Below are 14,367 nucleotides of genomic sequence, written 5' to 3' on the forward strand. Positions count from 1 at the left end.
TTGGGCAGCGGGAGGCTGGGGGGCGGGACTTGGGTGGCCTATCCGGCCATTGAGAGGCACGGATCCACTGCCACTGAGGGGGCTACCCTGCTGTTGAGAGGCACAGGGGGCGGGACTCCCGCCCCCTGCGCCTCTCAACGGCCAGATCCGCAGCCGCTGAGGGGGCCTGCCGCGGACACCCAGCTGTGCCTCTCAACGTCAGGGTAGCCAGGTGTCCGCGGCAGCGCCTCTCAACAGCAGGGTAGCCCCCCTCAGCCGCGGACCATCAAAAGTGGGGAGCTGGGTGCCTGTCTGATCTGGCACCAGCGGACAGGCACCCAGCTCCACCGCGAAGAGCGAAAGCGTGTAGGGGACCCTACACATGCACGAATTCGTGCATAGCCGGGGGGGAGGGGCCCTGGACGGTTGGCGGGCCGGCCCTGCCCCCTGGTCGAACTGGTGGAGGGGACAATTTGCATTTTACCCTTTTATTATATAGGATAAACACATCCTCAAGTGAAGATTTTTTAAAAAACTTGAACACAATGGTAATCTAATATAGTATCTTATGCTTCAAGTAATCAAAGTAGGAAAAAACACAGTGATCTTTTGATTTGGCAATTCAGGATGTCATTTCTGACTTTCACCAGAGTGGTTTCATTTGGATGAGGGTAGAAAGCTAGATTGTAATGGCTTGAGGAGTGTGCAATTGAGGAACTGAAGAGGTTGACCTGTGTGAACTGTCAGTGTTTTGGTCCCGTTAGAACAGATGTACAGTCCAAGTATTCTGTAGCATGAACTTGAATTCAGTATAAAACTGGAGCTTTAATTTTTCTAATTATAATGAGGAGTTTGTGAAAATAAACATTTATATAATTTTAGTTCTAAAGACACTTTGTAACCCTTTGCAGTCTAACTTGTTGCCATCTAGTTATTTACAGTTTAGCAAACTACAGTAAACAAAAGATATGGAAGGATGAAGAAACACTCTCGGTAATGATAGAACAAATAAGGTCTCAGGAACATAAAAGCACACTCATGCTTTAAATGGATTTTGCTATTTTATTTTTTTAAATATATTTTTAGTGATTTCAGAGAGGAAGGGGGAGGGAGAGAGAGAGAAAAACATCAATGATGAGAGAAACATTGATTGACTGCCTCCTGCATGCCCCCTGCTGGGGATTGAGCCCACAACCCAGGCATGTGCCCTTGACCAGGAATTGAACCCGGGACCCTTCATTCCACGGTATAATGCTCTATCCATTGAACCAAACTGGCTAGGACATGATTTTGCTATTTTAACCTTTTGCACTCGGATGTTGAGTGTGACTCGACACGGTTAGCATTAGAATAAAGGAATCGAGAAAAAAGCAAGCGAGTGCAAATGGTTAAAACATTTTATTTCTAGCTTTATCCATAGAGTAAGAAATTATGAAAGGAAGTTGTCAAGCAGTTTGCTAGAACAAAGATATTGACAAATGATAAAAGGAAGGTGAAAAATAGAGAACCAGGGTGAAAATGAAAAGGAAATAGGCAAGGTGTTTTGCTACCAAGTTTGGTCTCTGTTGCAGTCTTTTAGTTATTTTTCTCTGCTGTTCATCCTTTATCCTTCCCTGCCCAGATGCTTTCCAGGTTTAAGAGCTTTGGAATCCCTTTGAGGCTTGAATGTCTGTTACACTCCATCCTATATAATGAAAGGCTAATATGTAAATCGACTGAACGGCGGAACAACCGGTTGCTATGACATGCACTGACCACCAGAGGGCAGACGCTCAATGCAGGAGCTGCCCCCTGGTGGACATTGTGCTCCCACAGGGGGAGCACCACTCAGCCAGAAGCCCTGAGCCGGGCTCACGGATGGCGAGTGCAGTGGCAGGGGTAGCAGCCTCTCCTACCTCTGCAGCCGTGCTAAGGATGTCTGACTGCCGACTTAGGCCCGCTGTCAGTTGGACATCCCCCAAGAGCTCCTGGACTGTGAGAGGGCGCAGGCCGGGTTGAGGGACGCCCCATTCTCTCCCCCTGTGCACTAATTTTGTGCACCGGGCCTCTAGTTTTCTGTACAATGAAAAAAACATACCTGAAGCTTATTTAGAATTAAATTAGATAACCTAAGTAAAATGACAAAAATAATGCCTAACACAAAATATGTGTTGGATGAATGATGGCTTTTTATCACTTCCCTAGATTTCATAATTTGTGTGTGTGTGTGTGTGTGTGTGTTTTCAGGGAGATGAAAAAACACATTTAAATTCTGATCCATTGATCTTGAAGTAGAAATTTCTAGTGTTGTGATTTAAAGAGATGAGATAGAAATGTCTTTGAGGGATGTCTGCTAACTCTTCAAACTAGGTAGGACTCAAGTAGACATGATTTTGAGGTTGACATCATAACTTTTGGTTTCCTGCTTTCCAAGTCCATAATTCTGTTATTTTCAGACTTCATAAAGGCAGCTAGGTTCAAGTGGACAGTTTGCCCTGGCAAATTTATAAAATGCTGATGTGTAAGCTGACACACCAACTGTAGAAATTTACACATATCTCCTTGGAAAAACTGCATGGAGAACCAGAGTATAATAAAGTTGTTTAAATTTAGAATCAAAGAATGTCACTAGATTATTAGTGGTTTGTAACATTATTGATCATAATTTACCTTTCAAACTAGCATAAAGAATATTAAAATTGTTGATAATCTAGCCTTTTAGAGGTAAGCAGGGAATTATTGCAGATAACTCATTATTGGTAACATCTCCATCCAGATGTTACCTGTTTCTTTCTTTAAATAAAAAATAGAATCATCTTGTATAACTTTTTTTCCACATTTTTTTAATTAAGGTATTACATGTGTACATGTCTTCCCATTGAACCCCCCCACTCCACTCCCATACATGCCCTCACCCCCCAATGTCTTGCATCCATTGGTTATGCTTATATGCATGCATACAAGTCCTTCGGTTGATCTCTTATCTCCCCCACTTCTCCCTAACCTTCCCGCTGTAATTTGACAGTCTGTTTGATGCTTTACTGCCTCTGTATCTATCTTTTTGTTCATCACTTTATAATGTTCTTTACTATCCACAAATGAGTGAGATCATGTGGTATTTTTCTTTCATTGACTGGCTTATAATAGCTTGCTTTTCAAATCTGTATCATGTAACTCTTTCCATGTTAGTCAGTTGTGTAGGTTTCTGAACTGATGAATAATCTGGGCTATTCTAGGTTAGCTAGAGTGTGACCTCCCTGGGAGCCGTGATGTTGCTTTGTGCTTCTTTGTATCAATGTACTTGGGATAGCATCTAGTTTATCATATATATCTCAGAGAATGTGTTGAATGAAAGCACAGTAATAAACTGAAGCAAGCACATGAGCTAGTATCAGCCTCACGATGTGTAGATAACTTTTTTCTTTTCCACTCATTGTAGGACCTACTAAATGAAGCAAAACAGAGACTCGGCAAGGTGGTAAAAGATACAACTAGATACCAAGTGCTGCTGGATGGACTGGTACTCCAGGTACCCTTATAGGCCAGGTCTATTACAGTTGATAGCCATAGTTCTTAAAAAATTGACAAAATATATTAGAGGCTAGCTCTCTTTTTCTTTTCTCATCTTAGCTTTTCTCTTTCTTTCTTTCTTTTTTTAAAATATATTTTATTGACTTTTTACAGAGAGGAAGGGAGAGGGATAGAGAGTTAGAAACATCAATAAGAGAGAAACATCGATCAGCTGCCTCCTGCACACCCCCCTACTGGGGATGTGCCCGCAACCAAGGTACATGCCCTTGACCGGAATCGAACCTGGGACCTTTCAGTCCGCAGACCGACGCTCTATCCACTGAGCCAAACCGGCTAGGGCTTAGCTTTTTTCCTTTTGCTCTTTTCCTTGTCTAATAGAGAAATGTATACTGCATGAGAAGACAGTAATGTCTGTCAGGTTGAGTAAGACTTCCAGGTTTACCACTCTTTTATGTTTTTAATTTTTTACATAACTCAAGGGTCAAATTTGCTTGCAATCTTCAGCTTTAACTTCTTTTTTTGAAAAAATATTTTTATTGATTTCAGAGAGGAAGGGAGAGGGAGAGGGGGATAGAAACATCAATAATGAGAGAGTATTATTGATTGGCTGGCTCCTGCATGCCCCACATAGGAATCTAGCCCACAATGAGGGCATGTGCCTGACCGGGAATCGAACTATGACCTCCTGGTTCATAGGTTGATGCTCAGCCATTGAGCCACACCGCTGGGCTTCAGCTTTAACTTTTAAAGCTTTAAATTAGTTTTCCTAATTTGATTTTATCACTAATACTTGCTTTTGATATTGAGGTTCAGACCAAAGGCTGTAAACATTTTAACTCTATACTGCTTGTCTGTGAATCCTTATTTTACTTATGCTAATTACGATAATACTTGTCTTCAGCTTAGTTAAGATAAGACTCCCATATAAATTTTGTTTCTACCACCTGAGCTGTGGTTATATTTTTTGGTTTGTGATATCAAGATCGTGTTTCCTTGTTCTCATATAATGCACTGTCTTTTAGGGAAATTTACAAGGGGACATTCTTTTCAAAACTAGATGGAAGAATCATAAAAACATTCTGTTTATTCCTTAATAATTGCATGTGATTGTGTCATAGGGTTTGTACCAGTTATTGGAGCCCCGGATGATTGTTTGTTGCCGGAAACAGGATTTCCCTCTGGTAAAGGTAAAGAGCTTAGAGAAAGAAACATTCTCTTTTTTTTAAAAGATAAGAAACTTAGGGATGAAATGCATCCTAAGTTTCTGAGTGTCTGATCTTTAGATGACAGCTCAACCATGGGGATTTGAGGAATTTTAACACATTGTAAATATTCATTTAAGTGACCTCAGCTTTTAATTTCTTAAAGAGGTCACATTGCCATTTGAATTAGTACCCTCCCCCCTTTCTGGAGACTTCGGAATACTGTAATCTTTTGAAAATGCAACAATAGAGGCAGCACCTAGTAGAATTGAGCAAACATAGTTAACACTATCTTAAAGTGGCAAACTGCTCTCAGACCAGTGAGGTTTGGCTCTAACCTATTTCATTCCTATATCTAGAGAAAAAAGGTGGCTACCAGAAAAGAGGTTGATCAGCAGTGTAAACATAGCTGTAGTCCCAAGGGCAAATATTAAGGTGCTCTTCCATGCCCTTTCCAAGAAAGAAGATTCTCTGGTCTGAAGGGTGACCTGCTGGCCCCATGACATGTACCTAGGTTGTAGTAGTAGGTTGACCCTCTGTGCTGAAGGAGCCTGTGGCTGCTAAACCACAAGTCGTAGAATGGACTTCCCTAGCTATGATTCTGTGCTATCAAATAGCTCTTCAGATTAAAATTCTTTGATATAGCTTGATTTCACTTAGTCTCTTAGCAATCACATTTCTTATAAGTACATTTATAATACACTAGAGGCCCGGTGCATGAAATATGTGCACGGGTGGGGGGAGGGTGTCCCTCAGCCAGCCTGCACCATCTCCAATCTGGGATCCCTCTCAGAATCCAGGACTAATGGCTCCCAACCGCTCGCCTGCCTGCCTGCCTGATTGCCCCTAATCGCTTCTGCCTGCCAGGCTGATCACCCCCTAACCACTCTCCTGCCAGCCTGATTGATGCCTAACTGCTCCCCTGCCAGCCTGGTCACCCCTAACTGCCCTCCCCTGCAGGCCTGGTCACCCCCAACTGCCCTCCCCTGCTGGCCTTGTTGCTCCCAACTGCCCTCCCCTGTAGACCTGGTCCCCCCCCCCCAGCTGCCCCTCCTGCAGGCCTGGTCCCCCCCCCCCAACTGCCCTCCTCTGCATGTCTGGGTCCCCCCAACTGTCCTTCCCTGCAGGCCTGGTCACTCCCAACTGCCCTCCCTTGCTGGCCTGCCCCCCCCCCCCAGCTGTCCTTCCTGCAGGCCTGGTGCCCCCCTAACTGCCCTCCCCTGCATGCCTGGGTACCCCCAACTGTCCGCCCCTGCAGGTCTGGTCCCCCCCAACTGCCCTCCCCTGCCGGCCTTGTCGCTCCCAACTGCCCTCTCCTGCAGACCTGGTCCCCCCCAACTGCCCTACCCTGCAGGCCTGGTCCCTCCCAACTGCCCTCCCCTGCTGGCCATCTTGTGTGTTGGAATGATGGTCAATTTGCATATTACCTCTTTATTATATAGGATGTGTTGGAATGATGGTCAATTTGCATATTACCTCTTTATTATATAGGATGATATATTTTCATTCTTACTATAATTTGTCTCTCCAAATAACTTTCCTCCTAGGGAAGAAAATGTACCAGCCAGATTACTTAGTATTCATTCCCCTTAGTTTCCATGATAAATTAGTAAATTATGGTTCTAGTTTATAAACCGTGTCAGTAACTTGGATCCATGTTGTGCTAACAGCCTTGTTTATGAACTTCTACAACAGAGAGGAAAACTCATCAAAATTCACCAGGGTGATCATCTTGCTATTGAAGCAGGTCCAACTGCCAACTGGCCATTTCTGGATGACACAATGATAATGCTAGATGTTAGCAAGTTTCTTCTTGAAACTAAATAAAGTGTTAACATCCAGTGTCATGAGTATTTCTCCAAAGTGGTGCTATATTAGATTTGAGAAGCAGGGAAGAGTAGAATATATGCATAAATCTGCTCAACTGGTAATATTGTCAGAGAAAAATATTAAAGTTCCTTCAAAGAAAATGTCATTTACATTTGTAGAGTGTGGACAGTATTGCTCAAAGGACTTTCCACTAATTATGTTTTATCACACTAATTGCAGTATAGGAGTTAAAAATTCACTTTAATCTGTTTTTTCCCCCCAGTAAGCTCCTTTCTTTATAAAATTGGTAAAAAGTACATAACAAAAAACTAACCATTTTGTATATGAGTTGTTGTGCAACCATGTTTTACTTATTTGTATGTACCCAGATGTAGAATTGTTGGATCACATAGTAACCACCATCCATCTCTAGAACATTTTCATTATTCTGAACTGAAACTCTGTCCCCATTAAACACTAACTCCCCATCCCCCTCATCCTCAGCCCCTAGCAACCACCATTCTGCTTTCTGTCTGTGAATTTAACTATTGTAGGAACCTCATATAAGCAGAATTATATAGTATTTTTCCTGCTGTGTCTTAGTTCATTTAGACAAGGTTCATCTTATATTATAGCATGAGTCAGAATTCCCTTCCTTTTTAAGGCTGAATTGTATGTACACACCACATTTTGTTTATCTGGTCATCTGTCAGTAGACACTTGGGTTGTTGTTTCTCACTTTTGGCTGTTGTGAATAATGCTGCTGTGCACTTTGGTGTACAAATATCTGTTTGAGTCTCTGCTTTTACTTATTTGGATGTACCCAGATGTAGAATTGTTGGATCATATAGTAACTATCTTAAATTTTTTGAGGAATTGCCACACTGTTTTCTATAGCCGTTGTAGTATTTTACATTCCATTAGTAATTCATCTATTCTCTTACATGAAATATATAGCTGCTTGTATAGTTTGTAGGTTTTTATTTTTGTTTTGAGGGGGAAAAAAGGTTTTGCTAAAACCTGTCATTTTCTGCTTTTCCAGGCTGCAGTGCAAAAAGCAATCCCTATGTACAAAATCGCCACCAATAAAGATGTGGATGTCCAAATTGATCAGGAGGTCTACCTACCTGAGGAGATGTAAGGAGTATTTCTGCTTTTAACATCTGGCTTTCATTCACTGGGAGAATGGCCTTTATGCTAGGCCTGTTGTAAAGGAAGTTTTCTCCAAGACACTCTTTGCCTTAAGGATAGAAGTGTGGCTGTTTTTTCCTATTAGTACTCTGTTGTGGTTCTTCCTTATTAGCCAGGTAGACAATGACTGGGAGGGAAGATGAAGTAAGAAAATAATAATAAGGTCACTGTCCATTAAAATTTCCCAAAGAAACTTTGAGAAACCTTATCCAGCCTTTGTGTCATAGCCTGCTTATTTAAGAAATATTTTATAAAAGTAAAATTTTGGTATAGCAAAAGAATTTCATTCCCTGAGGCTCCGTGTAATAGAACTTGACCCTTTTTGCCTTATGCCTATTAAGTGCTGAGAAACTGAGGAATGGAATGATAAAAGTGAGCTATGGCTAGAGGTAGGACTTTCTAAGAGGGAGTTTGGTACAAGGTTAACAATGGTATCTTTTATCTGACACACAGCTTCGCCTTATCAACACCCCTGGTAATTAGCAGGATGGGACCTCCAGGAAACATGCATATGAGGATTCATTATCTGTTAATTTGTAAACTAGGACTAAATCCTCCCTCTTCTGATTTGCTGGTTTTTAGAATAAAATTCGGTGCTATTTCAGAAAATCAAATTGGCACATAGCAGTCACTTGGTAAATGACATTTATCAACACCCATATCTCAACTCCTAAGAAGCTTTTTAAATTTACTTCAAGCTTACTGCTTATGTTTATTGGCTCCTTGCAGTATTTATTTATTTATTTATTTAAAATACTGGAGGCCCAGTGCATGGATTCGTGCACCACTGGAGTCCCTCGGCCTGGCCTGTGCCCTCTTGCAATCTGGGACCCTTCAGGGGATGTTGGATAGTTGGTTTTGGCCTGATTCAGACAGGAGGGAGCCCATTCCCCACAGGCCCGATCCAGACAGGAGGCAGCCTGATTCCCGCAGGCCTGATCCAGACACGGGGGAGCCCGATCATGTGCGTTGAGCATCTGTCCCCTGGTGGTCAGTGCTTGTCATAGCAACCGGTCAACCGGTCATTCGGTCACTTAGGCTTTTATATAGATATTTTTATTGATTTCAGAGAGGGAGGGAGGGAGGGAGAGGAGAGAGAGAGAGAGAGAGAGAGAGAGAGAGAGAGGAGAGAGAGAAACATCAGTGATAAGAGAGAATCATGATTGGCTGCCTCCTGCATGCCCCACACTGGAGATCAAGCACACAGCCTGAGCATGTGCCCCACCTGGAAATCAAACCCTGATATGCTGGTTCATAATGGTCAACCACTGAGCCATACCGGCCTGGCCCCTTGTAGTATTTAGACACTTCATACCCCAAAACTTTCCTATCTTCCTCACATCTATAAAAATTATTTCCCTGTTCTTTGTAGAGCTGGTGGAGTTGAGATCTATAATGGGGATCGTAAAATAAAAGTTTCCAATACCCTAGAAAGCCGACTGGATCTCATAGCTCAGCAGGTGAGTGTGGGAATACTTCTGTTAGTTGGTCTGTTACTTTGAAGTGATACAGAGAAAACATCCATTCACTGGTATTTGGGATTTGTTGCTCTCTAATCTTTTTTTTTTACATTTTCTTAAAAGGTATGGGATTAAGCATTTAGTGGCATTTACTGAGTCAGTACCATTTATCTGAGGGAGGATTTGGGGTCAGAAAAAGGGTTTTGTTTATATAGGAGTAATAATGTATACATTTACTGCAAGTGGAGATGCTGACCAAAGTTGTTTCTCTAGCAAGAATTATGGCAACTAAAGTAAATACTTGTTTAAAGAAATTACCATGGGACTGTTGGGTCTTCAAATATTCCCATGTTTGTACAAATAAATTATTTGGAAACAAGGTAGGAAATTTCTTTTTTTTTTTTTTTTAATATATTTTATTGATTTTTTACAGAGAGGAAGAGAGAGGGATAGAGAGTCAGAAACATCGATGAGAGAGAAACATCGATCAGCTGCCTCCTGCACACCCCTTACTGGGATGTGCCTGCAACCAAGGTACATGCCTTGACCGGAATCATAGAATTGTGTACTTAAAACCTATATAATTTTATTAACCAGTGGCACCTCAATAAGTTCATTAAAAATTTTTAAAGATGTGCAGTTCTTCCCAAGTTCTCCAATTGACAACACTTATTTATTAAAGATCTCATTTCTTTACAGATGATGCCAGAAGTACGAGGAGCCTTGTTTGGTGCAAATGCCAACAGGAAGTTTTTGGACTAAGCCTTTGGGAGGTGGAATTCATGCACTGCAATGATGTAGAAGTTTCTGATATCTGAAGAAACAAGATGATCTATGTAGCTTTCTCTTTGCTATTCTAATACACTATATTTACTCGTGGATATCCTTCTATACTAATGCCCTTAGCCTAATTGTTAACAATAGGAGAAAGTTTCATTTAATATGATCAGGAAGCCTACCTCTAGCTTATCTAAAAGTAACAAAACTTTCAGTTGGTTCTGCAGCTTGAAGGTGAAGAAATCAGGTGGTGGTTGCATGGACTTTGCCCAGACTTGTGTTCTTCCTCTGCTTCTAGTTATCTAGTCTAGAAGTTCTGTGTATGGTGTGCTCTGCTGGTAACTCTGCTCTTTAGGCTTAACATACATGTGGGGCATGCATTCCTTCCAGCAGTAGTAGCTTCACTGTTACCTGTTTGGGCTTAGAAATGCTCCTTATCTGTAAACGTGATTTAAAATGTAAGCCATGCTGCTTTATTTATTAAAACAAAACATTTAAGTGAATTAAATTGTAATTTATTATGCAAGATACTCTAAGTGTGCGGTTTGAAAGTGTGGTTATCTAAAAAAGACACCATTGTCCAATTTTCAGTAGCATTTGCTTGTTGACAGCTGTCGGTACTTGAATCCATTAACCCTCCCTGGGTCCTCTGGCACTTTCTGCTCATTTTTACCGGATCCTCACTCAGAAGTGTTCCTTTTATGTTCCTTTCAGCCCCTTACATTCTTCCACACTTACACATAAGGTGTTCAGTATTATCTGTCCTCTAGAGGACTTGACAGCTTTATTGAGGAAATAGTTTTACTAGCTTTGGCAATGTCAGAAAAGTAACTAAGGTGTGTGTGGGATTTTTTTTTGCAGGGGGAGGGGGAGTGTTTAACTGTGTGTTAGGCCTAAACAAACACTTTTCTTCCTCCCACTCATTTTCATGCCAGTTTGGAAATAGACACAGAAAGATAGAAGACAAGACTATTCACCGCAGCCTGTCTGCTTCCTTTCCTAATTATGAGATTATAACTAGTTCAACTTGATTTCAAACAGTGTTCCATGGACATCATCCTATCTAATAAAAGACAAACATGCAAATTGACTGTACCTCTGCTACACCCACAAGCCACGCCCACCAGCCAATCAGGAGTGAGTATGCAAATTAACCATATCAAGATGGCTTCGGCCACAGAGCAAGCAGGAGGCTTGGCTTTCCCCGGCAATGGAGGAAGCCAAGCTTCGCGCACACCCTGGCTGGCCCTGGATTCCACTCAAGGCTACAAAGTTTCAATTACAGAACATAAATAAATCCCAACAAAAATGGCTGTGGCCATGGAGTGAGCAGGAGGCTTAGGTTTCCCCAGTGATGGTAGAAGCCAAGCTTTCCACCCGCCCTGGCCTGCTCTGGCCTCCGATCAAAGCTACAAAGTTTCAATTATAGAAGATAAATAAATCCCAGATACCAGGGCCTCTGCTTGGGTCGCTGGGGGTGTGGCCGGCCTGCAAACCACCACAGGCCCTCACCCAGGTCACCCCATGCCCCAAGGAAACCCCCACCCTGATCTGGGACACCCTTCAGGGCAAACCAGCCGGCCCCCACCCATGCACCGGGCCTCTATCCTATTCAATAAAAGAGTAATATGCAAATTGACCATCACTCCAACACACAAGATGGCTGCCCACATGTGGACACAAGATGGCCAGCAGGGGAGAGCAGTTGGGAGGGACCAGGTCTGCAAGGGAGGGCAGTTGTGGGCGATCAGGCCAGCAGGGGAGGATAGCTGGAAGGGACCAGGCCTGTAAGGGAGGTAAGTTGGGGCGATCAAGCCTGCAGGGGAGGGCAGTTAGAGGTGACCAGCCTGGCAGAGGAGGGAAATTGGGAGTGACCGGGCCTGCAGGGAAGGGCAGTTAAGGGTGACCAAGCCTGCAGGGGAGGGCTGTTAGGGGTGACCAGGCTTGCAGGGGAAGGCAGTTAGGGGTGACCAGACTTGCAGGGGAGGGCAGTTAGGGGCAATCAGGCTGGCAGGGGAGCAGTTAGGCATCAATCAGGCTGGCAGGGGAGTGGTTAGGGGGTGATCATACTGGCAGGCAGAAGCAGTTAGGGGCAATCAGGAAGGCAGGCAGGCGAGCAGTTGGGAGCCATCAGTCCTGGATTGTGAGAGGGATCCCAGATTGGAGAGGGTGCAGGCTGGGCTGAGGGACACACACCACTGTGCACGAATTTCGTGCACTGGGCCTCTAGTATATGATAAAAGCCTAATACGCTATGTGTCCAGTCGACCAGTCGTCCGTTCAACCAATCAAAGCATAATATGCTAAGGCCGCTCAATCACTATGGTGTGGACTGACCACCAGGGGGCAGACAGTTGACCAGTTGCTATGACATGCACTGACCACCAGGAGCAGATGCTCAGACCGCTAGGTTAGCTTGCTGCTGTGGTCTGGCCGGTCAGGATGGGCCAGACATGCCCTGGAGCCCTCTCGAGGTCCTTCCTAGGTTGGTCAATCTCCCGCGTCCCTCTCCAGCCCTGATTGTGCACCAGTGGGGTCCCTTGGCCTGGCTTGCATCCTCTTACAATTCGGGATCTCATGGGGGGTGTCAGAGAGCCAGTTTCGGCCTGATCTCGCAGGCCAGGCAGGGGGACCCCACTGGTGCACGAATTCGTGCACCAGGCCTCTAGTTGGTCTTAAAGAGCCTGTTTTTCAGAAGGAGGAGATGGGGCAGGATGTTTGCCCTGACTTTGCCCTGGCTGCTTGATTTTAGTTGGCCTTATCCCTCAGCCATCCATAATTTGAAAGGATTTGGTTGGTTTTAAACGAGGTGCTGACTTTGAGGACTTAAATGCTACCCTTGAACTTTTTTTTTTTAATCTTTATTGTTCAGATTATTACAATTGTTTCTCCTTTTTTCCCCCCATGTCTCCCCATAACCCGGTTCCCTCCCCCCCCCCATTGTCCTTATCCATAGGTGTATGATTTTTGTCCAGTCTCTTCCCATACCCCCCACACAGACACCCCTTTCCCCCTGAGAATTATCAATCCACTCCCATTCTATGCCTCTGATTCTATTATGTTCACCAGTTTATTCTGTTCCTCAGATTTTGAATTCACTTGATTTTTAGAATCACTTGTTGATAGATATGTATTTGTTGTTCATAATTTTTATCTTTACTTTTTTCTTCTTTTTCCTCTTTTTAAAGAATACCTTTCAGCATTTCATATAATACTGGTTTGGTGGTGATGAACTCCTTTAGCTTTTTCTTATCTGTGAAGCTCTATCTGACCTTCAATTCTGAATGATAACTTTGCTGGGTAGAGTAGTCTTGGTTGTAGGTTCTTGCTCTTCGTCATTTTGAATATTTCTTGCCATTCCCGTCTGGCCTGCATAGTTTCTGTTGAGAAATCAGCTGACAGTCGTATAGGTGCTCCCTTGTAGGTAACTAACTGTTTTTCTCTTGCTGCTTGTAAGATTCTCTCTTTGTCTTTTGCCCTTGGCATTTCAATTATGATGTGTCTTGGTTTGGTCCTCTTTGGATTCCTCTTGTTTGGGGTTCTGTGCGCTTCCTGAACCTGTAAGTCTATTTCTTTCACCAGGTGGGGGAAGTTTTCTGTCATTATTTCTTCAAATAGGTTTTCAGTATCTTGATCTCTCTCTTCTGGCACCCCAAAAATTTGTATATTGGTACGCTTAAAGCCATCCTGGAAGCTCCTCATGCTATCCTCACACTTTTGGATTCTTCTTTCTTTCAGCCTCTCTGGTTGGGTGTTTTTTTCTTCCTCATATTCCAGCTCTTTGGTTTGACTCTTCGGGTACAGTGGTCTACTCTGTATATTCTTTATTTCAGACAGTGTATGCATAATTTCTGACTGGTCCTTTTCCATTTTTTTTTTTTTTTGGTATTCTCATTTAGGTCCTTGAAGATCTCTTCAAGTTTCTCAGCGGTTTTTAGAAGATTCTTGAGTAACCTTATAAATATGGTTCTGAACACTGTGTCGTCCATTAGTTTGCTTTCATCTATCTCTCCTACTTGTGACATACTTCAATGTCTCCACATTTTGGCTGCCTCCCTGTGTTGATGGAGTGGCTTTGTGTGGTCGATGACCTATAGGGGCCGGTAGCTCAGCTTCCCCAATCACCCTAGGTGGTCGCTCTTGGTACTCCCCTTTGTGGGCTGAGTGGCAAGTCTTGGTGTAGTTAAAAGCCCTGATTGCTGTTGGTACACTGGGAGGAATTGACCTCCAGGCCAATTGGTTGTGAGGGCCTGCTGTGTCTATAACGGAAGAATTGCTGTGCTAGAGACACAGTAGGGCTTTGGTGCTCACTGAGTCTACCTCTTGAATATGTCCCTGATGAGAGTGGTGGAAATCTGGTGTCGTCCACACCGACAGAAAAGTCACTCTCACTCTCCGACTGATGGCCGAGAGTCCTGTAGGCATCTGGGTCCCCCGTG

At 43.4% G+C, this 14,367-nt stretch overlaps 1 protein-coding gene across 3 annotated transcripts in view; it reads left to right on the top strand.

The window, feature by feature from the left end:
* Positions 1-10,458, top strand: part of ATP6V1E1 (ATPase H+ transporting V1 subunit E1) — a 54,049-nt gene extending 43,591 nt beyond the window's left edge. Inside the window, exons 5-9 of one of the 3 annotated variants that reach the window (XM_054718670.1) lie at positions 3,398-3,487; positions 4,608-4,676; positions 7,543-7,637; positions 9,064-9,151; positions 9,851-10,458. In XM_054718670.1, coding sequence (XP_054574645.1) covers positions 3,398-3,487; positions 4,608-4,676; positions 7,543-7,637; positions 9,064-9,151; positions 9,851-9,913 — 405 coding nt within the window. In that variant the 3' untranslated portion in view covers positions 9,914-10,458. The remainder of the gene's footprint in view (positions 1-3,397; positions 3,488-4,607; positions 4,677-7,542; positions 7,638-9,063; positions 9,152-9,850) is intronic. The other 2 variants (XM_054718672.1, XM_054718671.1) reach the window with 2 other exon arrangements.
* The last annotated feature ends 3,909 nt before the right edge of the window (positions 10,459-14,367 follow it).

This window comes from Eptesicus fuscus, chromosome 7 (genome assembly GCF_027574615.1).
Source record: "Eptesicus fuscus isolate TK198812 chromosome 7, DD_ASM_mEF_20220401, whole genome shotgun sequence".
Lineage (NCBI taxonomy): Eukaryota > Metazoa > Chordata > Mammalia > Chiroptera > Vespertilionidae > Eptesicus > Eptesicus fuscus.